This window comes from Pygocentrus nattereri, chromosome 20, assembly GCF_015220715.1.
Source record: "Pygocentrus nattereri isolate fPygNat1 chromosome 20, fPygNat1.pri, whole genome shotgun sequence".
Classification (NCBI taxonomy): Eukaryota; Metazoa; Chordata; class Actinopteri; order Characiformes; family Serrasalmidae; genus Pygocentrus; species Pygocentrus nattereri.
The window spans coordinates 24,102,993-24,127,472 of record NC_051230.1 but is presented as its reverse complement, the minus strand read 5'-3'; the positions used below and the strand labels follow the sequence as shown (position 1 = coordinate 24,127,472).

Below are 24,480 nucleotides of genomic sequence, written 5' to 3'. Positions count from 1 at the left end.
TAAAATGGGTTTTCACTAGAGTATGCTTCAAATTGGCAGTATTTCATGCTACTGTGCACAGAACTCAGCAAGCTAATGTTAGCCAAGTTAGCTAGCTAACATAGTTAGTTGCTAGATAGCTAACTTGGATATCAGATGATGGCTAAAAAGGTAGCTTATATAAGTTGAATTTAGCGCCAGCGGAGTTTACATATAGCTTTATGGAATTTCATATTGGCTTAATTTTTTACTAAACGCTTTCTGTTGTGTGCTGATAAGCTAACTAACATCAAAGGTAACTAGATAGGGTAGCTAGGTTAGCAAACTAGCTAGTGATTAGCTGTGAGTTGCAGTGTGGAGAAGCGGGTCACGAGGAAGCGAACTGCACTGATTGCACTTGGGGAAAGCCTCTGTGTCAGCAGTGTGGCATTCTTTTACCAGTCAAAGGCGAATGAATTGCAGTTATAATTTCCGCATCGTATTGCAGTCCTGTTTTCTTTACCACTATTTTCGTGAGCTGCATGCCACTAGACGTACAAAACACACCTTTTTGTCACTTGTAACTAGTAACCGTCGAAGAACCATTCAGCCTTGCCGCCGTGCCTGTCGCATCTAATATAAAACAAGCTTGCTTTAGTCTAATTTGTACTCTTTCTAGATGGTTATTGACACACAGCGTACACAAGGTTAACCCTAGAATAGCCACAAATACACTAAGTAAGCAAAACTTAAATATACAGGGCTATTCATTACTAATGTCAAAGTATTAATCAAGAGGTAAGTGACCCCAAATGTCACTGATGAAAACTTGCTGTGGTGAATGAACTGCATCTAATTGTAGTTATTAGACTGTTTTTCAGCTTGCTTGTCTTGTTTACCTGACATATTTGTGATCAACTTTGTCTCTCAGACCATCAAGCTACAGGGAGTGAACTGATTCATGTCTTGTTGGGCCTATCTCTGCTGGTGTTTATTGCTGCAATACTATGTGCCATCGGGGTGGTGTTGGACTGAATGGTAAGTCAGTACAGGCTTCAAACTGACCACTTCAATGAATCGAACAATTTCCAGTATAAGACTAATCACACACCACAGGCTGTCTTAGAATAGTTTTTTTAATTCATTGTTTATTCCACAAAAGTTTACATTTTAATGAGTATACTTTTAATTTTAATAGCATACATTTAATAGAATACATATTTCTCCAGTATCCTTGAAGTTTGCGCACTGTGGGGCCCTTGCCCCCAGCCAGTGAGGTGGTGTTGCATAGTCTGCTCTTTCTCGTCACCCAACCAGCGCACGTTCATAACTCACTACAAACTAAAACACTGCCATCATGCAAGTAACTGTCCTCTACCTTGCATCTATGAAGACTGTGTGTGCTCATTTAGAACTGAACTTGCACTGAAGAAACATTTGACTACAGACCATAGACAGTCTGGTCAGGTCTGCTCTGCAACCTCAAAGCTGAACTGTGATCTGTGCAATTATTCTGAGACCTGCAGTATCACACAGTATTTTGCACCCCTAAACACTCATATCAGAAATAAGGAGACTGTAAAATGTCCCTTTAAAGATTGCTGCTTTTAGTCCAGTGTTTATAGTACTTTCCATGCCCATAAGAGTAAAAGCCATCATCTGCGTACCATAGAGAATTTTCATGGGAACATCTACCAGCCTCACACTCCTGGCATTCTGAAGGTTGGACTTTTGAGGCATATTTGGATCATGTGGATATTTCTGCATCGGACTGTGATTTACAATATGATGAAGACCTGCATGAATTGCTTCAACACAAATCAGTTTCCTTGTTTCTTCGGATGCAAACAGTTCTTCATGTGTCTAAGGCAACAACTTAAGAAACTGTAAATGAACTCTGGAATATCTGTTCAATTGCTGAAGAGTTCACACCAAAATTAAATGAAAGCATATTGATTAAGCACAACTGCACAGTAAGTAATTCCATCACCACTGCCATAACAGAGATAGTCAGAAAAGCAAATCCCCCGTTATCACTGTCAAAGAACGGTCCTTTTGGTTGAGAATACAAAAGAACCACCTTTTACAAGGCAAATTTTAAGGTGATTGAGCCAGTTGAATATGTTTTAGATGCATCTTCCAAAAGAAAATATGTTTATGTTCCGATTTTGAAAAGTTTGTCAGAACTGTTAAATTGTAATGATGTTCTAGATAAAATCTTGCAGACAGAAGATACAGAAGCTTTTGAACATTTGACTCATTTTAAAACATACAGAGATGGATTATACTGCAAAGAGAATCAGTTGCTGTCTTCAGATAATTTAAACATAGCTCTGGGACTATACATAGATGACTTTGTATCCCATTAGGAACTTCAAGAAAGAAGCACAAGGTCTGTGCAGTTTATTTAGTGATTTCAACTTTACCAATACAATAAATTCAAGAAATTGCATAAGACATTACCACGAAAAACAAGAGAATTTAGGAGATAAAAATCCACTTGCTGCTATCCGCCACATCTAAGCGCCTTCTTTGTCATTGTCACGTGATCATTCTTGGTGGAAAGATGCTCAAACTGAAATAAAGCCAAATTAAGGATATACTCATTACTGGCCATTTCCACCACTGCTCTTAATGCATTTGTGTGTCTTCACAGTCTTTGTATGCCTGAAACTCTTCCCACACTCTAAACAGTGATATGGCTTCTCTCCAGTGTGAATGCGCTGGTGTTGTTGGAGATTACTCTGTTGATTAAAACTCTTCCCACAATCTGAGCAGTGATACGGCTTCTCTCCTGTGTGAATGCGCTGGTGTTGTTGGAGATTACTCTGCTGAGTAAAAGTCTTCCCACACTCTGAGCAGTAATATGGTTTAACTCCTGTGTGAATGCGCTGATGTTTTTTAAGAGTATTCTGATCCTTGTAACTCTTTCCACACTCTGAGCAGTGATACGGCTTCTCTCCTGTGTGAATGAGATGGTGCTGTTGGAGAATTTGCTGTTGATTAAAACTCTTCCCACACTCTGAGCACTGATATGGCTTCTCTCCTGTATGAATGCGCTGGTGTTGCTGGAGATGACTCTGTAGCTTAAAACTCTTCCCACACTCTGAGCAGTGATACGGCTTCTCTCCTGTGTGAATGCGCTGGTGTTGTTGGAGATGACTCTGACGATTAAAACTCTTCCCACACTCTGAGCAGTGATGCGGCTTCTCTCCTGTATGAATGCGCTGGTGTTGTTGGAGATGACTCTGTTGCTTAAAACTCTTCCCACACTCTGAGCAGTGATACGGCTTCTCTCCTGTGTGAATGCGCTGGTGTCGTTGGAGATTACTCTGATGACTGAAACTCTTCCCACACTCTGAGCAGTGATACGGCTTCTCTCCTGTGTGAATGCGCTGGTGTCGTTGGAGAGAACTCTGATGACTGAAACTCTTCCCACACTCTGAGCAGTGATGCGGCTTCTCGCCTGTGTGAAGGCGCTGGTGTTCTTGGAGATAAGTTTGTTGATTAAAATTCTTCCCACACTCTGAGCAGTGAAATAGCTTCTCTCCTGTGTGAATGCGCTGGTGTCTTCTGAGAGATCTCTGATATTTAAAATACTTGTCACACTCTGAACAGTAATATGGTTTAACTCCTATGTGAATGTGCTGGTGATGTTGAAGCGAACTCTGAAGACTAAAACTCTTCCCACACTCTGAGCAGTGATACGGTTTCTCTCCTGTATGAATACGCTGATGTTGTTGGAGACTACTCCGACGATTAAATCTCTTCCCACACTCTGAGCAATGATACGGCTTCTCTCCTGTGTGAATGTGCAGGTGTTGCTGGAGAGTACTCTTTCGTTGAAAACTCTTCCGACACTCTGGGCAGTAATATGGCTTCTCTCCTGTATGAATGCGCTGGTGTGTTTTGAGATGACTCTGATGATTAAAATTTTTTCCACACTCTGAACAGTAATATGGCTTAACTCCTGTGTGAATGTGCTGATGTGTTTTGAGATTACTTTTATAATTAAAACTCTTTCCACACTCCAAGCAGTAATATGGCTTCTCTCCTATGTGAATGCGCTGGTGTATTTTCAGAGTCCTCTGTTGTGTAAAACTCTTTCCACACTCCAAACAGCTGTGAGTTCTCTCCTTGCTGCATTTCTGTGTTTGTCGGTGAGATGTGTTCATGTGGAGGATACCAGATGTTTGGTTAATCCCTGAATGTGTGCTGGACGCCATCTTCTTGTATGTAACAGCTTAATTTCAGCAGCTTAACATTCCTCTTGGTGCAATGTCCCGATGTGTTTACAGAAGGAAATTTAAGCTGGGTAGGGAAGTGCAGGAGAAGACTTGAAATAGTGCGGCATTCATTTCTGGAGGAAGGAAAAATAAAATCCACACTTAATGTGCGATGCAACAAAAGTAGTCTCATCCAAATCATGAATGCTCCACTTACATCAACTGGCAGGAAGTATAATAAAAGAATAAACTTCCATCTGATGCGGAAATGCTAATCACCTAATCAGTCAAACTCTCCAAATAGACATACAGACCACAGAAATCATGTTGTCATGCCGATGCTGATTTTAAAAACTCTGGGGCTAAGCTGGATTTCTCCTTGTCAAAAATGACTAAAATTATTTGAAAACCGCCACCATCACGTCTTGTGGTTAACCAAATTATATGTATGTTTTTCAAATGAATGTTATTGGATCGTCTGCTTTACAATGCTTATTTGACTTATGAATCCTCAGAAAACTTCAGCAAACAATATGACGTATTTGCAGAGAAAAACAATTGCAGACGTTGCTTGGGGGCTTTGTTTGCGATGTTGCACACATGGCAGCTAGGTGAACTCCACAGACAACAAAAACTTTGCAGCAAAGCCTGTGATAGGTCAGTACAAAAGAGGCGTGCCATTAAGAAAAGATGGATGACTTGGAGAAGCTTTGGTATGCAAGAAGTATCCTGAGCACTTTAGCAGAGAGGCCAATATTTCACTCTTAAACAATGACTTATTCCTAAATGAAGTGTGATAGTCAGTAGTACTCACTAGTAGTTAGCGCCAAAATGTAAGTTCTTATATTTAGGTTCATAAGAGGACAAGACTTAAGTATTTTCCTGTTTCACCTTAAATGGTGCAGCATTTACAGCCTGACTCGCATGCCACCATAGGTAAAACTGGGATAGAATAATTTTCCAGTAGTCAAGGAACTTATCATAAAATTTCATATTGTCACCTGTAATAGAGAAGCATAATAGGTGAAATAAAATCAAAGAACATTTGTAAGCTTGTGAAGGCGACTTCACAAGAAGTACACTGACTGCTTTAGGCCTTAATCAAAGTCATGTATAGGCAACTTCAGAGCATAATAAATTGAGGGATCACCTAATCCTCCTAGGGTGCTTACACATCACAGCCATGGGCTAATCTAAAGAGCTGACTGAAGAGCTGAAACTACAGATAGTTGACTCTTACAAAGCCAGAGAAGAGCATAAAATATATCTGAATACTTCATGCTTATAAACTTCCACTGTCTGAAATAGCTTTAAGAAATGAAACATGACAAGTGTTGAAGTTAAGACAAGACCTTGAAACCAAGACAGACCTAGTAGACTGGCCAGCTGTGCAAAGCTGAACAGGTCTGTGCACCTGCAGGAATATGCACTGGACTATTGTTGAGTGATGAGTGCACAAACATCATCTACATGGAAAGATTATCAAAAGCTAACCTTAATTATGATTTCATCACAAATGTCAAGGTTTGAACTGTAATGGACTCAGGTGTTTGTCAGTTACATAAACCAGAGTCATTTCGGAATCAGGTCCTGTGGTCTAATGAAACCAAAATTGACCTCTTTACCTACAATCACCTGCAGATTTACCCATTAAAAGAACAGAAGCTGTGTTCATATGCCTCCAATCCTTAAATTCACCTAACAGTCCTCCCTACATTCATTTTCCAAATAATGACAGTATCTCTGTTAATGTACAGCTTGTTAATACTTACTGCAGCTGAGTATTGAGATTTAATATGGTGGTTTTCAAACTGTGGGTCAGTGTGTGGAGAAATGAGTCACAAGGAAGCTGCATCAATGCATTACCATTTTATTTGAGATCAGATCAAAATGAAGAACATTTTAGATCTGCAGTGGTAACCAAGTTTGTTCTGCATGCTCAGTGCCAAAGATGTTCTCAAAACACTCCCGTTTTATCAATGTGGCATTCAATCTGTCACACACAGCACATATGATCACACACATCTGAAGAGAAGCACTTATTAAGTGTTGTGTGAATTTCAGCACTAGGGACTTGTGGTCACCAATTAAAGCTTCAAGGACAGATCCAAACACAAGACATATAAAGTCCAGCAAAATATTAATTAACTGTATTAATGTGTTTATTGTTAAAGGTTAGAGCTGAATGGATTACATCAAATACAGAACAAATAACGTTTATTTTTTCCAATCACACAATTCCTATATGTAATATTCCTCGCATTTTGTGGTTATTTGTCAAGTATAATCCTGCTGAAATCCTGGACTGAATGATACAGTCAAATATAACAGCAATATGATGGGGAGAATGCATGTTGGTAATTGTTTTTTCACCAAATATGATTTTATGCATGATTTTCAATGCACCACTCACTGAATTGATAAATGCTAAATCGTGCTGCTAACTGAGAAAATGCTGGCGTTTAGCGTTAGCTATTAATATACCTAGCTTTATAACAGCTTTTCTCAAATACATTTGCCCATTCTATTCAATACAGGTTTGATGATGACGATTTAATTTTAAGGAAGTGAAGAAAAGAGGCTGTTGATTTTGGTGTTTGGATATGTAGCTTGTTTGGCTAACTTAACTTTACCTTAGCATGCATGCTACAGATCCATACAGTGACACACACAGTCCAGGTTTGATTTTAAAGAACATTTGAGACTGTCAAGTTGAGTAACTGAGTAAAAGACAAAATCAATTGTGAGTAGTCATTACCGAGATACTATCCTGTGAATAAGACCACCACATATCAGTTTCATATTCAAAACCATTGCTAATTTAGCAGAGGCAGTTATAATGTGTATGAAGTTAATCAAAATATTGCATGTGATAATAATTCAGAGCAATTAGCACTGTAGTAAAAAACAATATTTTATCAATGTAATTTTTGTACAAGAGCTGAGAGCTGTAGCCTGATGACTTTAACCCTACAGTGGACAACACATGACCATGTTATTGCACTAAAGCAGTTATCATCACAGAAAATCTGATGTGTCCCCAACCAGGGCCATATTTGTAAATAAATAAATAAATAGTTATTAATGTGTTATGTTTCACTATTTGCAAATATATACATGAAGAATATCTAACTTCTGTATCATCCTAAAACTTCCACATCAGTGCATCCCTATATTTAATGTTTAAAATTGATTGTTTAAACTAAATTTGTTAGAAAGCAGAAATTGAATTTTACATTTGCCATATTTAGGTGGTGCTTTTCAGTTTATTTATTGATAATTTTGTAATTCATCCCAAAGGAGTTCTATCAGGTTGAGGTTAGGACTCTGTGCAGGACAGTAACGTTCTTCCACACCAAACTGGCTCATCCATTTCTTTATGGACCTTGCTTTCTGCACTGGTGCACAGTCATGTTGGAACAGGAAGGGGCCATCCCCAAACTGTTCCCACAAAGTTGGGAGCATGAAATTGTCCAAAATCTCTTGGTCTGCTGAAAAATTAAGAGTTCCTTTCACTGGAACTAAGGGGCCAAGCCCAACTCCTGAAAAACAACCCCATGCCATAATCCCCCCTCCACCAAACTTTACACATGGGACAATGCAGTCAGACAAGTATCGTTCTCCTGGCAACCGCCAAAAACAGCTCACCTGATATATGACAAACTTACCTTCCTTATTATTCAGCTAACTCTGCTTGTCTAGTGCTGTCCTTCCAACAGCTAAAGCAGTGTGAGCTCTGTTATTACAAACATTTTTTTATTACTGAACTTGTTTTCTGTGTTTGCTTGGTGTTGTAGTGAGTTGATGCTGTTCAAAAGCCCAAATTTTAGATCCTTGAAATCCATGTTACTGTATAAGTGTAAGTCAGTCACTGTGTAACAGTGAGCTTCTGTATAACCAAAGAAACATTCCTTGTAGGAATGCCATACATGGCCAATAAGGATATTTATTCTGATTCATCTGTCTGTGGTGTTGATTTGGAATAAATACAGAAGTGTCAAAGCTGGCATTAATATCAAAGTCAAAATATTGGTATCAATCTAACACTAATTGCCACACACACACACACACACACACGGCTTTATACACTTACCCATTAGCAAAGCTTTATCCAATTCTCTGCTGAAAAACAGTTCCTGAATCTGAAAATCTCTGCCTTTGAATCTGTATCTGTGGAAAATACAAATCACTGTTTAGTCCATATGCGTCCATTTTTATTTAGCTTATTTAACACTTTTTAGCTAACACAAGTAGTAATAAAAGTTAATCACGGGAAACAACACACTGATCTGTAAAACTATATTATTATTACACCTCTTGGTTTCTGTCACGCCCTCCATTGCAAAGACAGACATCTCCCAACTCCAACTCCCAGAATTCTCTGGGAGGTCACATGATCAGGAACCCTCAGCCATCCACCTACCAACATTTGCGCTCACCTGAGTATTGATTTCACCTCTTTCAAGCGCTATATATGCTGGTCACCGTGTGCTTGTCTTTGCAAAATATTGTTTCACTCCCTGTGCATTAATGAGCCTTGTTTTTGTGTCTTGACTTTTCTGGTTATTGATATTCTGCCTCTATTTTTGCCTTAATCTTTTGGACTACCTTCTTGATCTCGTGTGTACTGACCCTTAACTGCTTGTACTTTGTTTTTGGATTCTCCCTGAATAAAACTTTTTACTATAGCCTACTCTGCACTTGTCTGAACATTCTTCACCTGTTACAGTTTTTTTCGAGTGTTTTTCATTTACAAATTTTTGTGGAAATCATTTGAGAGTTTATGCTATTGCCACACCTACATGTCTAGAGAATTAAAGAAAGATCTAATGTGAAATCCAATAAAATTAATCATAAGCAGTTTGAATACTAACAGTCAGCACAAATAATCACAATCCGGAGATTATGTAATAATTGTGGAAGATCTGGCATAGACAAGAATCCTTCAGCTATTAAAACAACATTCCTATACATTAATGTTCTTGAATTAAACATCCGCTATTTCAAATTGGTCTAAGTCAGCCATGGCAACAGCCCTAAATGCATCTTTTCACCTCCAACAACAAAACTTTCAGCAATGAATCTGCATTCAAATCAGATGCTGTATACAGCTGAGACCACAAAGACCTGCAGGACTGCAGGAGGAATTACTTCATCATGAATGTTACTACCCGTCCCATCATACTCTATTCACACTCATGCTGTCCAAAGAGAGAGAGAGAGTAAACAAAAAATAAATGACTACCAGTTTTCATGAAATGTATACAACTAGATAAACAGTTCCCATTTACAGTCCAGGAGACCCCATACACAACTGCTATGCTTTCTTTCACCTTGCAGTCTCACATAATTAATCATTTGATCACATGCTGAGTCATGTGTTAGAGTGGGGGAAATACAAAAATATACAGAGCACTGGAATTGAGAAGATCTGAACTGCTCTCACATACTACACAGCATCTAAACAGACCTCAAATACCCACCACAGAGAATTTCTGGTGTCACTCCTCCCAGCTCTTAATCTAAAAGCCATTAACCAGAACCCGCCCTCGCCCATTGCCCACTCACCACTCAGACATTCACAGCTCTCAGGAAGCACTTCATATTGTTCTAGAACGAACCGTGAACTTCTCAACACGTTCACACAAATACGTACACCCACCTTGCATATGACGTCAACCAAATCATTTTATATCAATCGAAATTTCTACATTAATTAAAATTAAAATGAAAGAGATGGTTGACAAGATCTGCTTTACTTGGTCATGAACTGACAATGGAAAGATCATGTACATAAAGGACACACTTCAGAGTTTGTTTAAAAATAAGTTAACTTGATAGTAAATATAAACAAAACAACAGATCCAAAAAATTAGCTAATTTTTGGCTGGAAAGCAAAAAAGATCCACTAGATAAGAGCACACAATAAGTTAACTGCCATATTTTCCAAGTAGCATATATATCGGAAACAAACATTTGCCAAACTAGAAAAACACCATCAACCAAATATTCGGACCCAACAGCTCACTTTACTCAGCCAGGTCTGAATGAAGCTGCTCCTGTGTTGTCTAATCTACCTAAACCCATCAGATCTTGTTTTCAGAAATCAAATGCATCTCCAGCTGTTTGTCTCAGAGTGAATGGAGAACAGTGAGTGTTAAAGTGTCGGGCAGCTTCCTACCTTCAACGGGTCAGCTCTTGTTTTTGCTCCTCAAAACAAAACTGTATGAACGCGGAGGGCACAACACAATCTTCTGATTCTCCGCTTTAGTGCAACTGGAGACAGTTACAGTTACAAAATTAGCGCCACCACCTGGCCTGCAGCGGCTCCACACTGAAACCACGCGTTCACGGAAACAGACGGAACGGTCGTTATTCTCAATCCCACCCGTTTTCAGCCAAGCGCCCACTTTCAGCGCTCTAAATGGGTAATAGCAAAGAGGATTCGCGAAGATTTCACTGAGAATTCATGACTTACCGTGATATCATATCTAATCTTTGATTTGATGTAATATCAAGAATTAGATTAGAGAACAAATACTACAAATCACACTGTGCAGAAAAAAAAAACAATCTTTGTACAACGACTCTCACAAAATGTTTCACACTGACCGTGAATTTTTAATTTTAATTGCAGAAATTTTGAAACATTTTTGAAATACCCCTTAACTTTAAACATACTGCAATACATACTAAACGTATTACTGTTGAACACTTTAAACATTTTAATATTGTATTTAATTTATGATAGTTCGATGTGTCTTTGCTCTTCCAAACAATTTAAATTCCAAAAACATTCTTTAAATAAATGCTCTTAGGTAAACTGACACCCAGATTTGATTGCTAGTTAGTGGTTTAAAAATACAAAATAATTGGTCTTGTTGTTTAAGGTGAAAAGAGGCATTGATGTAATATAGTCCACAGGGCTGTTGCTGTATCCTTTGAGGTGAGAAGTGTACTACAGTTCTGGTTACAGACTCATTCAGCTCTGCTGCGTCAAGGAACAGCACAGGAGGTTGTTTTTACCAACGGTGTCATCAATGTTGGTGAAACGACACCACCCTGTACATGGAAATTCTTTGAATAAGCTCATCGGATATCTGCATTTTTGCACTTGATGTCATGCTTTTATTGCACTATACTGAACATTGTGCATCATATTTACTTTGATGGGTATCTACTATTATTACTGTTTAGACCATGAGTCTAAATTTCCTCTCATATGGCCATTTACCAATGACAAAACCCCAAGTGCACACCAGTCCCCAAACCAGACCTTCCCAGCTCTCCATCATGCCTCTGGGACTCCTGCGAATTCCTGGAGTAAGATGGATGTCTATGCTGCTCATTCGGAGTGAGTGAGATGAAGGGCTTGACCATCCCACTTAGAGAAAGCAAGATGAAAGGTCATGCTAACCAGGCAGACAAAATGAGTTGGAGGGGCTGCCCTAGTCACCCAAAGACAACGAGATAGAGAGCCTAGGTAAGTCGGAGGGCCATAATACTGTTTAAGAAAACGTGCAATGGCACATTCGGGGTATTAATTTTATTGCAACATTGCTCTCATGTCAAACATGTCAAACTAGGGACCTTTCAGGCCAAAGTGCTGTGGAAATTAATGTTTGCCTCTAACACTCTAAATTCAATTCATGAATGCATTGCTATTAGCTGATGAGATCAATCAGGTATAATTAAGGCGGCATTGTGCTTAAGTTGCTTGGCCTGCAAGAACCGGAGCCTAAAATGATTCCAAATGGGTAAAGTTATGCAGTACTCAAATCATCCATCCATCCATCCATTTTCTAAGCCGCTTCTCCGTCAGGGTCGCGGGGGGGGGTGCTGGAGCCTATCCCAGCAGTCAAATCATATTACAATAATTTTCTAAGTGTATATACACTTAAATTGCTTTAATATTACTGAAAACACCAATTGTAAACTGAAACAATTTAAATTATACAGTAATATATTTAAGAATAAGATTTGCTCTGCTTCAAAGTTTTGCATTTGAACTGCTTCTTCTGCAGTTCACCGCAATTCTGAGAAAGTAGCAGGCTTTAGGAAGCTGGTTTGTTTGAATTGTAATGAAAAGTTATAGTAGATGTCACCATTATTCATTTCAGATAGCTTGATGTCTTGCAATCTTTTATAGTCTAGTGTTTTCATTATAAAGCTGTTCAGTTCTGCCCACCACAGCAAAGCATAACACTGTTGGAATCCTCAGAGTCACATTACCTTTGTTAGTCCTCAACTAGAGCACACCAAACATACAGCATACAGAACACATTTCCTTAAGGTTAAAAGGGAAGAAAAAGTGGCACTTGTAATAAGCATGAACTAGTTAACATATAGGAATCAAAGACACAAAAGTGGGTTTCAAGTACACCGTCAAGTGTTTAGCAAAACATCCATCATGAATTGCTGGTCCTAGGTGATTTTAACCTCAACTGGCTTTCTAATGCATCCAATCACTTAAGGGAAAAATGTGGCAATCTTACCCTAACACAGTTAATCAATGAGCCAACTCGCCCAAATCTGAAAGAACCCACCAAGTCAAGCCTGATGGATCTAATACTGTCCAATAAAGCTGACAAAATTACTGCCTCAGGAGTTTTTGAACTTGGCATAAGTGAGCATTGTCCCATCGGATGCATTAGAAACAGTTGTACAAACAAAACAGGCTCTCGGTTGGTGGTTAGAAGAAATTTTAATAATTTTAATGAGCAAGTTTTCCTTTCATGATTCAAGTGTTTTATTGTCATGTGCACAGCAGAACAGGCAGTTGCACTGTACAATGAAATTCTTACTTTGCTGTTCCTCCATTCACCAAATATAATCTTAAGAGAATAAAAAAAGAAAATAAGAATAACTCTAAAAACAGTATTAAAAAAAGTCAAAATAAGAAATGTACAGTATGTGCAAAGTTGAAATAAAATTAAAGTTACACGTGCGTATGTGCAAATATGTAGAGCAGCTGTTCATAAAGTGAATCAAGTAACAGATGTAAACAGTAAACAATATTGTTCTGTGCAAGTAATAGATGTAAACAGTATTGTTCTAACAGCAGCAGGACAGTGTAGGTAAGGTGTAGTTGTTAAGTTAAGTGATACTTTTTTGATCCCACAACTGGGGAAATTCCACCTCCGCATTTAACCCATCCGTGAAGTGAAACACCACATACACACTAGTGAACACACACACTAGGGGGCAGTGAGGACACTTGCCCAGAGCGGTGGGCAGCCCTATCCATGGCACCCGGGGAGCAGTTGGGGGTTAGGTGTCTTGCTCAAGGACACCTGTTTTGTGTCCTTCTGATGACCCTGGTGTGATAAATGTCCTGTAGTGAGGGGAAGGCTGCTCCTGAGATGGACTGGGCAGTTTTGATCACACGCTGGAGAGCTTTCCTGTCCTGAGCAGTGCAGTTTCCATACCAGACCGTGATGGAGCTGGTAAGAACACTCTTGATCGTGCTCATGTAGAAGTGCTGTAGAAGGCATGCCAAATTTCCTCAGCCTTCTCAGAAAGTACAGTCGCTGCTGGGACTTCCTGATGATGAGGTGTGTATTGTGAGACCAGGTGAGATCCTCACTGATGTGGATGCCGAGGAATTTGAAGGTTTTCACCATCTCCACCTCAGTCTCACCTATGTACAGGGGTGTGTGTAGCTCCCGCTTCCTCCTTGGATCAACAATCATTTCCTTGGTTTTGTCTGCATTCAAGGAGAGATTGTTGTTATGACACCAGGCCACCAGCTCAGCCACCTCCTTCCTGTACGCTGTCTCGTCCCCACCAGTGATCAGTCCAACGACTGTAGTATCATCAGCGAACTTGATGATGCTGGTGTTGTTCTGGGAGGCCACACAGTCATATGTGAAGAGTGTGTACAGAAGGGGGCTCAGCACACAGCCCTGGGGGACCCCTGTGCTCACTGTTCTTGTGTTGGATGTACAGCTGCCGACTTTGACTGACTGGGGTCTATCTGATAGAAAGCTCAGCACCCAGTTACAGAGGGCAGGTGTCAGTCCGAGGGTGAGGAGCTTTTCTGAGAGTTTGTGTGGGATGACCGTGTTAAATGCTGAGCTGTAGTCAATGTAGAACATTCTGACATATGTGGCCTTGCCCTCCAGGTGTGTGAGGGCTGTGTGAAGGGCAGTGTTCACTGCGTCGTCTGTGGACCTGTTCCGTCTGTATACAAACTGAAGAGGGTCTATAATGTTTGGAATGGTCTCTTGGATGTGAATCATGACTATTCTCTCGAAGCACTTCATCATGATTGGGGTGAGTGCAACAGGGCGATAGTCGTTTAGGCTGGTCACAATGCTTTTGTTTGGGAGGGGTACGATGGTGGTGGACTTGAAGCAGGATGGCAAAAAGGCTTGCGCGAGGGACAGATTGAATATGTCCACAAACACATTAGCCAGTTCTGATGAGCAAACTCTGAGAGCACGCCCGGGGATATTGTCTGGGCCGGCTGCTCTCCGTGGGTTTATTCTCTTCAAGGTCCTGCACACATCCACTGATGTCACAGTGAGTGATGTGTTTCGTGTGGCCATAGTGTCTCTTGGTCAGCCAGGGTTGAGGACCTCGAAGCGAGCATGAAACTCATTTAGCTCATCAGGTAGAGTGGTGTGGCTGTTTGTGACCGCCCTGCTCGTCTGTTGGTAATGGGTGATGTGCTGTAGTCCTTGCCACATGCGCCTGGAGCCCGTGGTGGTGTAGTAGCCCTCCAGCTTCAGCCTATACTGTCTCTTGGCCTCTCTGATAGATCTACGCAGGTCATATCTGGACCTTTTATAATCTTCAGTGTTGCCTGAGAGAAATGCAGCATGGCGGGCACATAGCATGGACCGAACTTTACCGTTTATCCAGGGTTTCTGGTTGGGGGTTTTTCTGCAGCGCCTTGTAGGGACAACACTTTCAATGCAACTGCTGATGTAGCCCATTACCCCAGAAGCATAGTCCTCTAGATCAACAGTACAGTCCTCTCTTATAGCTGCAGTTCTGAACACATGCCAGTTTGTACTGTCAAAGCAGTCCTGAAGCACTAAGTCAGTTTCTTCATTCCACACTTTGATGGTCTTACTCACTGGAAGTGCTTGCTTGAGGAGTTGTCTGTAGGCTGGATAGAGGAATATGGAGATGTGGCCGGACTGTCCAGGGCACAGCCCTGTAGGCCCCCCTCACATTGCTGTAAACTTGATCGAGTATGTTACTCTCCCTCCTCGGAAAGCTCACGTGCTGATGGTACTTAGGGAGGACAGTCCTCAGAATGCAGTGATTGAAGTCGCCGGCCACAATGAATGCAGCATCCGAGTGCGCGGTCTCTTGTTTACTGATGGCGTCATGCAGCAGCCCTAGCGCCGTGGCAGAGTTCGCACGTGGCGGGATGTAAGTAGCCAGAATGTGCACAGAGCTGAACTCTCAAGGCAGATAAAAGGCTCTGCACTTCACCATCAGCAGCTCTAAGTCAGCTGAACAATGTTTTTCAACAGTCTTTACATCCGTACACCACCTGTTGTTCACGTAGATGCACACCACCGCCTTTGTTCTGCTGCCATGTGGTCTCCGTGGTGACAGCACTCTGATCTCACACCGAGCTGTTATTCTGGTCCTCAGCTCATCCAGCTTGTTTTCGAGGGAGCGTACCTTAGCTAGCAGTAGGCTAGATAGCGGTGGTCGTGTAGCCCTAGTCTTTAGCCTAGCATGTAGCCCACCCCTCTTGCCCCGCTTCCACTTTGGCCGCTCTGTTCATCGGCTGTGCTGGTGGAGTGCGAGCGTAAGAGAAAGTTGAAGTCTGAGAGGCTAAGTTCATGATGAACTTTACCAATCTCCAGGAGTGCCTCTCTACTGTAACTAACTGTAGCATAGATGTTCTGTACATTTAAAATAAAAACTAAAGTTAAAATAAATAATAAATAGCGTCGGTTGCAGGAGGAACACACAAAGACGTCTGCCACGGTGGACGCCATCTTGACCTAGCAATGAGTGAAATCCACCTTACACTAGCAATCTCAGATATTGATGGGGCACTAAACCATTTTAGTAAAACTTTCCTAACGGTGGTAAACAAACATGCCCCATTCAAAAAGTCAAGAATAAGAGACAGATCAAGCCCCTGGTTTACGGGTGAGGTTTCCTCATTGTTTAAGGCCAGAAATAAAGCTTGGTCAACTGCTAGGCGCACAGGGGAGAGAGACCATTGGGTTACCTTTAGACAGTTGAGAAATAAATGTACCTCTGCTGTTAGAAAAGCTAAATCAGAATACTACCTCAGCTTAATCACCAGCAGTAGAAACCCTCAAAACTTCTGGAAAATAGTAAATTCCCTTAAAAATAATTCCCCTCCTTTTCCAACCAGCGTCTTAGTTGAAGATCAGCTGATTTCTGCCCAGAAGGAAATATGTCAAGCTTTTAACTCACACTTTGCTGCAGGTGGCCACATCTTTGATAGAAATAGCACAAAATTATTGAATAAAACTGATCTCAACTCTACTGTTTCTAAAATGCATGGTCTCTTCTCACTCCAGCCATTTTCTCCATATTTAGTTGCTAAAGCCCTGGCTAAAATTAATCCACGAAAAGCCACTGGAGAAGATGGGCTGGACCCCTTTTTATTGCATCTCACAGCCCCGATTATTTTAGAATACATTTTATACATTTTTAATCTTTCAGTTTTATCTTGCAGAATTCCCAGGATCTGGAAAACAGCTCATGTAATTCCTCTGCATAAAGGTGGTGAGACAACAGATCTGAATAATTATAGGCCAATCTCAAAACAGTTGTGTTTAGCAAAAATGTTGGAATCTCTAGTGAACCAGCAATTGAAATAATTTCTTCATGAAAATTCTGTTTTATCTAAATATCAGTCTGGTTTCAGAGAAGGTCACAGCACTATCTCTGCTACGACACTGGTTTTAAATGATCTTTATTCAGACATGGACAAGAAGAAACATTGTGCAGCTGTTTTTATTGACTTAACAAAAGCATTCGACACAGTTGATCACACTCTTCTTTTATGGAATTTAGAAAAGATTGGCTTTGATGCAGCTGCGCTGGAATGGACCCAAAACTACCACACTGACAGAAATCAATGAATGGCATTGAATAATTATAAATCAGATTTGTTATCTGTATCTAAAGGCATACTACAAGGTTCAATTTTGGGTCCAGTTTTATTTACATAAATGATATTGCTGCCTCTGCTTCTACCTCAGACTCCAAAATTCACCTTTATGCAGATGACACGATTTTATATTGCTCAGCTGATTCTGTTCATGCTGCAACATGAAAATTACAGAGCTCATTTAATGCTCTACAGGTGGCATTATATAAAGCACAAACTAGTTTTAAATGCCATGAAAACTAAGTTCATGCTGTTTTCCAGATCTCTTAATATTGATTTTAGTACTGTAAATATTACTACCCTGGCAGGATCACTGTGAGCTGTATGCGAAATTTGGGTGGCCCTCTTTAACGGTATAAAGGGAAACGCACTGGTTGATTTTTATTTATAAAGACACGCTCCGATCATTTGCCAGAATACATCACTTCATTGATACAAACAACAGTAATTATCAGACTCACTCTAGAAATTGATCTATCTATCTAAAAATAGATATCTTTTTTTACTGTTATTTTAAAATTTTCTTTTAATTTAAAATGATTAAATATAGATATTATTTTCCTTGTCATGTCAATCCTGTTTTTGTAAATGTTCGGCTACATTGAAAATGAGGGTTGCCTTCAATGTAAAAATAGTCAAAATAAAGGTTGATTGATTGATGTCAGAAACCCTATACTAGCTTAGACTTCTGTGTTTATCACAGAAAATATATTTCATTTTCTGCTTATGTTTTAGAAACAATGTAAAACAAGTTTGAAACCTGGTTGGAGGTACCATTTCCTGGAGAACTTTACTTTGGGAATGTGTAAAAGTTACACTCATTACTGACCATTTTCACTGCTGCTCTTGATGCACTTGTGTGTCGTCACAGTCTTTGTGCTTGAAACTCTTGCCACACTCTGATCAGTAATATGCTTCTCCACTGTATGAATACTCTGGTGTTTTTGGAAAGTACTCTGTAGAGTAGAACTCTTCCCACATTCTGAGCAGTAATACGGCTTCTCTCCTGTGTGAATACGCTGGTGTTGCTGGAGAGTGCCTTGATCACAAAAACTCTTCCCACACTCTGAGCAAAGGCTTCACTCCTGTGTATACTCCTATATCCACTATTCCTCCTCAACACATGTCCAAACCATCTCAACCTGGCCTCTCTGGCTTTATCTCCAAACTGCTCCACCTTCACTGTCCCTCTGATCTGCTCATTTCTAATCTTGTCCATCCTTGTCACTCCCAACAAAAATCTCAGCATCTTCATCTCCACCACCTCCAGCTCAGCCTCCTGTCTTTTAGACAGAGGCACAGTCTCCAAACCATACATCATAGCAGGAAGCACTACTGTCTTGTAAACCTTCCCTTTCACTCTTTCTGCTATCCTTCTGTCAGCCCTGACACCTGTCTCCACCCACTCCATCCTGCCTGCACCCTCTTCTTCACGTCTTTTCTACACTGTCCATTGCTCTGGATGGTTGACCCAAGATATTTGAAGTCATCCACCTTTACGACCTCTACTGCTTGCATCTTCACCTTTCCACCTGCCTCCCTCTCATTCACACACATGTATTCCTTCTTGTCTCTACTGACCTTCATTCCTCTCCTCTCCAGTGTAAACCTCCACCTCTCCAGATTTTCTTCCACCTGCTCTCTACTCTCACCACAGATTACAATGTCATCTGCAAACATCATGGTCCATGGAGCCTCCTGCCTGACCTCATCTGTCAACCTTTCCATCACCATTGCAAACAAGAAGGGGCTCAAAGCTGATCCCTGATGTAACCCTACCTTCACCTTGAAACCATTTGTCACTCCAACTGCACACCTCACCACTGTCTCACTATCCTCATACATGTCCTGCACCACCCTAACATACTTTTCAGCTACACCTGACTTCCTCATACAGTACCACAGTTCCTCTCTTGGCACCCTATCATATGCCTTCTCTAGATCCACAAAGACACAATGCAGCTCCTTCTGACCTTCTCTGTACTTCTCTACCAACACTCTCAACGCAAAAATTGCATCTGTGGTACTCTTTCTGGGCATGAAACCAAACTGCTGCTCACTGATCTGAACCTCTCGCCTTAGCCTTGCTTCAACAACTCTTTCCCATACCTTCATGGTGTGGCTCATCAACTTTCTACCTCTGTAGTTACTGCAGCTCTGCACATCACCCTTGTTCTTAAGAATGGGGACCAGTACACTACTTCTCCACTCATCAGGCATCCTCTCACTCTCCAGGATTTTGTTAAACAATCTGGTTAAAAAGTCCACTGCCTTCTCTCCTAAACATCTCCATACCTCCACAGGTATGTCATCTGGACCAACTGCCTTTCCATTCTTCATCCTTTTTAAAGCTGCCCTCACTTCCACCTTACCAATTCTCTGCACTTCCTGATCCACTATCTCTCCCCCCATTGTCCTCCTCTCTCTCTCTCGTTTTCCTCATTCATTAGTTCTTCAAAGTACTCCTTCCATCTACTCAACACTACCTTTCCAGCTCTATCTCTTTGTTTAGCCAAAAGATACAAGTCCTTTACTCCTTCTTTACTGTCCAGCCTCTCATACAGCTCATCATAGCTTTGCCACCATTCTTTTTGCTATGCAACTAGCCTCACAGTACTCCTGCCTACTTCCTTCATCTCTCTGGTTATCCCACTTTTTCTTAGCTGCCTTCTTCTTCTGGATACTCTCCTGGACTTCCTCATTCCACCACCAACTTTCCTTGTCTTATTTCCTCTGACCAGACGAAACACCCAACACATTCTTGCCAGTTTCTCTCACCACCTTAGCTGTAGTTTCCCAGTCCTCAGGTAGCTTCTCACTGCCCCCAAGGGCCTGTTGCAATTTTTCCCTGAACTGCCTGCAACCATCCTCCTCCTTCAGCTTCCACCATCTAATCTTTGTATGTCACCCTGTGTTTTTCCCTCTTCTGAAAATACGTGTTCACCACAGCCATTTCCATTCTCTTTGCAAAATCTACAACCATCTGACCTTCCGCATTTCTGTCTTTCACACCATACATACCCAGCACCTCTTCATCCCCTCTGTTCCCTTCGCCAACATGTCCATTGAAGTCTGCACCAATCAACAATCTCTCCTCTCTAGGGACACCATCTACCACTTCATCCATCTTACTCCAAAATTTCTCTTTCTCCTTTAACTGACAACCAACCTGTGGTGCATATGAACTGACCACATTCAAAATTACACCATCGACCTCCAACTTCAGGCTCATGATCCTGTCTGACACTCTCTTTACATCCAGAACACTTTTCACAAGCTGTTCCTTTAGGATTATCCCTATCCCATTTCTCTTCCTCTCTACACCATGATAGAACAGTTTGAATCCACCTCCAATGTTCCTGGCCTTGCTTCCTTTCCATCTGGTCTCCTGGACACACAGAATATCTACCTTCCTTCTCTCCATCATGTCTGCAAGCTCTCTGCCTTTACCAGTCATTGTCCCTATGTTCAGAGTCCCTACTCTAACCTCCACACTCCTGCCTTTCCTTCTCTCTCGCTGCCTTCTAACCCGCCTTCCTCCTCTCCTCTTTGATGGTCTTCCACCAGCACCCTGCTGGTCAACAGCACCGGAGGCGGTTGTTGTTAACCCGGGCCTCGACCGATCCGGTATGGCAATAATATTTGATCCGCATGATAGTTTTGGCACAAGTTTTACGCCGGATGCCCTTCCTGACGCAACCCTCACCATTTATCCGGGCTTGGGACCGGCACCAGAAGTACACAAAGTACACCCCTAATGGCTGGTTTATCCAAACAGCTGACTGAGGAAGTAAAATAAAAGATAATATATCTAAATACTTCCTGCTTATAAACTTTGATTTCTTAATGCCATTACAGACAGTAAAGTTAAGAACAACTGTTGAAGTCAAAGCATGACCTGGAAGACCAAGACTAAGTAGACTATCAGGTACAGAAAGCAAGACTGCACCACACCACACTGCCAACGCTCTCAAAGCACTCCCATGTTATCAGTGTGACCTTTAACATGTCGCATGCAGCACACATGGTCACACACATTTGAAGTTCAATTATCGAGTGTCATGTGAAAGACAGAGGTAAGGATATGTGGTTGCCACTCAAAGCTTACAGTTTAGATCAGAACATAATTAAATAAAACATGTAATGTCCAACTACTTATTAATGAACTATGCTTATATTAAAAAGGTAAGATTTGAGTGGAACATATCTAAATGCAGGACAAATGAGCATTATTATGGCATTTTTTCTATCCTACAATCTCCCTATTATAGGTTTAGACATATACTGGAGAGAGAGATGGGAAAAAAGAGCGATTAACTTTCTACAAGACAGAATAAGTCATTTTCTACTCATTGGTCTAGTTTAATCTTGGTGATATACAGTAAAGTAAAAATGTTCCTGGCAAGTGCTTGTTGGTCATTTGTAGCAAATTGATGAAAGATGTTTTGTGTCTAACTTGCATCTTCATTTTAGATGTGCTTAATGTTAACAGCTTCTGCCAGAAATCATGGTTTCGTGTTCGCTGCAGGCGGACTATCACAGAAAAACTTTCTCCTGTCAGCCATGAAAGACTTCAATCTACCGTTTTCCCTGTGCGACGTCTGTGGTTTCCCCTGCTCAGTGTCTGTGGTTTCACAATTCTATATAAAATCCCCAGAGAGGATGTAGTGTAACCTTGTTTGAAGGGCAAAGCTGACCTGAGAAACCGGCTAAAAGGGGATCCTTTGGCAGCTTGTGTGCACATTATTTCACTGCACACAATCTCTCCATCAATGGGCCATCATTTCCCCCATAAACTGGATCTCAATTATGAGGTTATGTATTATGTATCAGCATTATCAGATATGTTCATGAATATCAGGCATCAGTAGTATCCCAAAATTCCCAAGTCAGCTCTTTACATTTGATATTTAAACCTGAATTTTCATTGATCGATACCAAAAATGTCATTCCAAATGTCATATTTAGCAAGTGCATTTCAATTCCTAGTAACAATCTTTAAACCTTAGCTAATAAATAAACAAATATTTATATATAACTATGTTAAATGCTCATTCGATTAAGGGGCTTCAAAACAGCCAAAGGAAGTGGAATTAGGTAGAAACTACCCTGAACTAATTTTGATCTTTATCCAATAAAGTAAAAGCTGTATTTGTTAATATTATGGAAAAAAATCGTGGAAAAAAATTCAAAATTTGTGTATTTGTTCTGTTTCAGCACAGAACGACAGAAAATATACAGATTAAAAGCCACTGCATACTAAATGTGATGTGAATAAACATGAAAATGCAAAATATTCTGACATGTAACATTTCTTCTCAAAGAACGAGCAAATGGTGACACTAGGTAAGGTACTTTCCCCCTTAGTGAAAGTAGCATAAAGAGCTTCATTGCTTCATTTAGGATGTCTGCACATTACATGTAGCCACCCTTAAACGCAAGTGCTTAATGGACTTACCAAAAGCTTTAGCAAAGCTTTATCCAATTCTGTGCTGAAAATCAGTCCCTGAATCTGGGGGAATTCACTGTCACCAATGAATCTGCAGTCAAATCAAACACATTACTGTTCAGACCACAAAGGGCTGCATAAATAATGGTATGGGAATAATGGGAATGGTTATTTTGTTAGAGATCAATGTGGCAGTTGTTGGGGTAAAAGGTCTACTGAAGAACATTTCCCCCCCATTCAAGGCCAACTAATCTGTGCAATATATAATTAGAACGATGCAAAATCAAGATATTTAACACAAAAATAATGTCAAGATGTAATTTAATTTACATCAGAAACTAAAACTGACCCAAAATTGACTCAAACCTCAGACTGACATGCTGCCTCCTTTTCCCTCCCAAACTGTTCAGCTGAAGCCTATGGTTTACTGTTGCAGTATTTCACGTGTTGTAGGTGAAATGCAGCTGTCCTTGCAGAAACTGATATGACGTTACAGTGTCTGTATATTCATCTAGGCTCTCTGTACCCTCTTCAAAAATAGTCCAGTTTGTAGATTCAAAGAAGCCCTGTAGCTACTCTCTGTGCTTCTTTCAGCAATTTGCCTTTTTGCCATTTTTTCCATAGAAGTATCTTTTTCTTGGGAGGCTAAATTCTGAAAGAATTACTTTTCTAACCAGTGTTAGGTGGGGTCACTTGACTTCCACCATCTCCTTAGTAACCATCAAAGCTAGGCCTTCAATGTAGACCAAAAATGTCAATGTATAAGATAATGGCACTAAAAACATTTCTGACTTAAAATGTTTACATATAAACATCATTATCCTAAAAAAATAATGCACTAAAAATTACAACGGATTTTTTCAGAATCTGGAAATCAATAGATCTTTTCTGAAGGCTTAGAAAGCTGATGGTTCTGTACGGCATTAAATATTCACTACCATTTTCTAAATTTACAATTTTGCAATTAATGATAGCTTTCATTTAGTCAATATTTTTTTTTCTTTTTCTTATTCACAAACTGACCAATCACCATTTAGCCCATATAAAACAACATTACTTTTCAATGGCAACATTTTTTAACATTTGACATTGATATGGTTTTATATTGCCATGTACACATTCAATTCACTTAGTTCCAGAGGTTGCAAAGTAGCCCCAATGTATTACAAAACGTCTCAGTTCAACTTTAGGGAAAGAGTTTTTCCTTCTGGAAACATGCATATTGTGTTCTTTAGCACAATGCTTTGATGTCATCTGTCTGCATAATTTACCAACATCCTTCCTTGATACTGCACTATGGACAGATGAAATAAAATTAAGTCTTTTGGTGGGATACACTGTTGTACTGAAATGCAAGGCTATCAATATTCTTGGACACGACTGCACATATTGCTGGAGCTAATTAGTCCCAAACTCCTCAGTTAATTGTGCAATAAGTCAGCAAATTTTATGTCGTTGTCACTTTATATTGCAACAAATGAAATACATTTTTGAACTAATTAAATGTTTTAGGACTCGATTATTCCAGCATTCCTTAATCTCTGTTTAGCATTTTTAGTCTGCTTCATGGAGTGGCTTCAAAATAATACATTGGAAGAGGTGCCAGAATGAGGAGGGCTGGATGTTGTGTTACAGAAATATTGAGTGGGTGATTGTAGGTGCAGTCTCTGGGTTTAGCTCCTGGTGATGGAGAGAAAAACTGAGGTATGAGTTCTGTTGTGCTTTGT

At 40.3% G+C, this 24,480-nt stretch overlaps 1 protein-coding gene across 1 annotated transcript; it reads right to left on the bottom strand.

Annotated features, from left to right (window-relative positions):
* Positions 1-2,331: 2,331 nt before the first annotated feature.
* Positions 2,332-10,449, bottom strand: LOC108438474 (zinc finger protein 501). The gene is made up of 3 exons (XM_017716303.2): positions 10,366-10,449; positions 8,278-8,354; positions 2,332-4,318 (listed from the first exon to the last, which is right to left on the bottom strand). The coding sequence occupies exon 3, from the start codon at positions 4,182-4,184 to the stop codon at positions 2,565-2,567; it is 1,620 nt and encodes a 539-aa protein (XP_017571792.1). The 5' UTR covers positions 4,185-4,318; positions 8,278-8,354; positions 10,366-10,449; the 3' UTR covers positions 2,332-2,564.
* Between the last annotated feature and the right edge of the window lie 14,031 nt (positions 10,450-24,480).

What these genes read in the sequence shown, in the direction of transcription:
- LOC108438474 (XM_017716303.2), bottom strand. Translation starts at nt 4,184, where the DNA reads ATGGCGTCCAGCACACATTCAGGGATTAACCAAACATCTGGTATCCTC.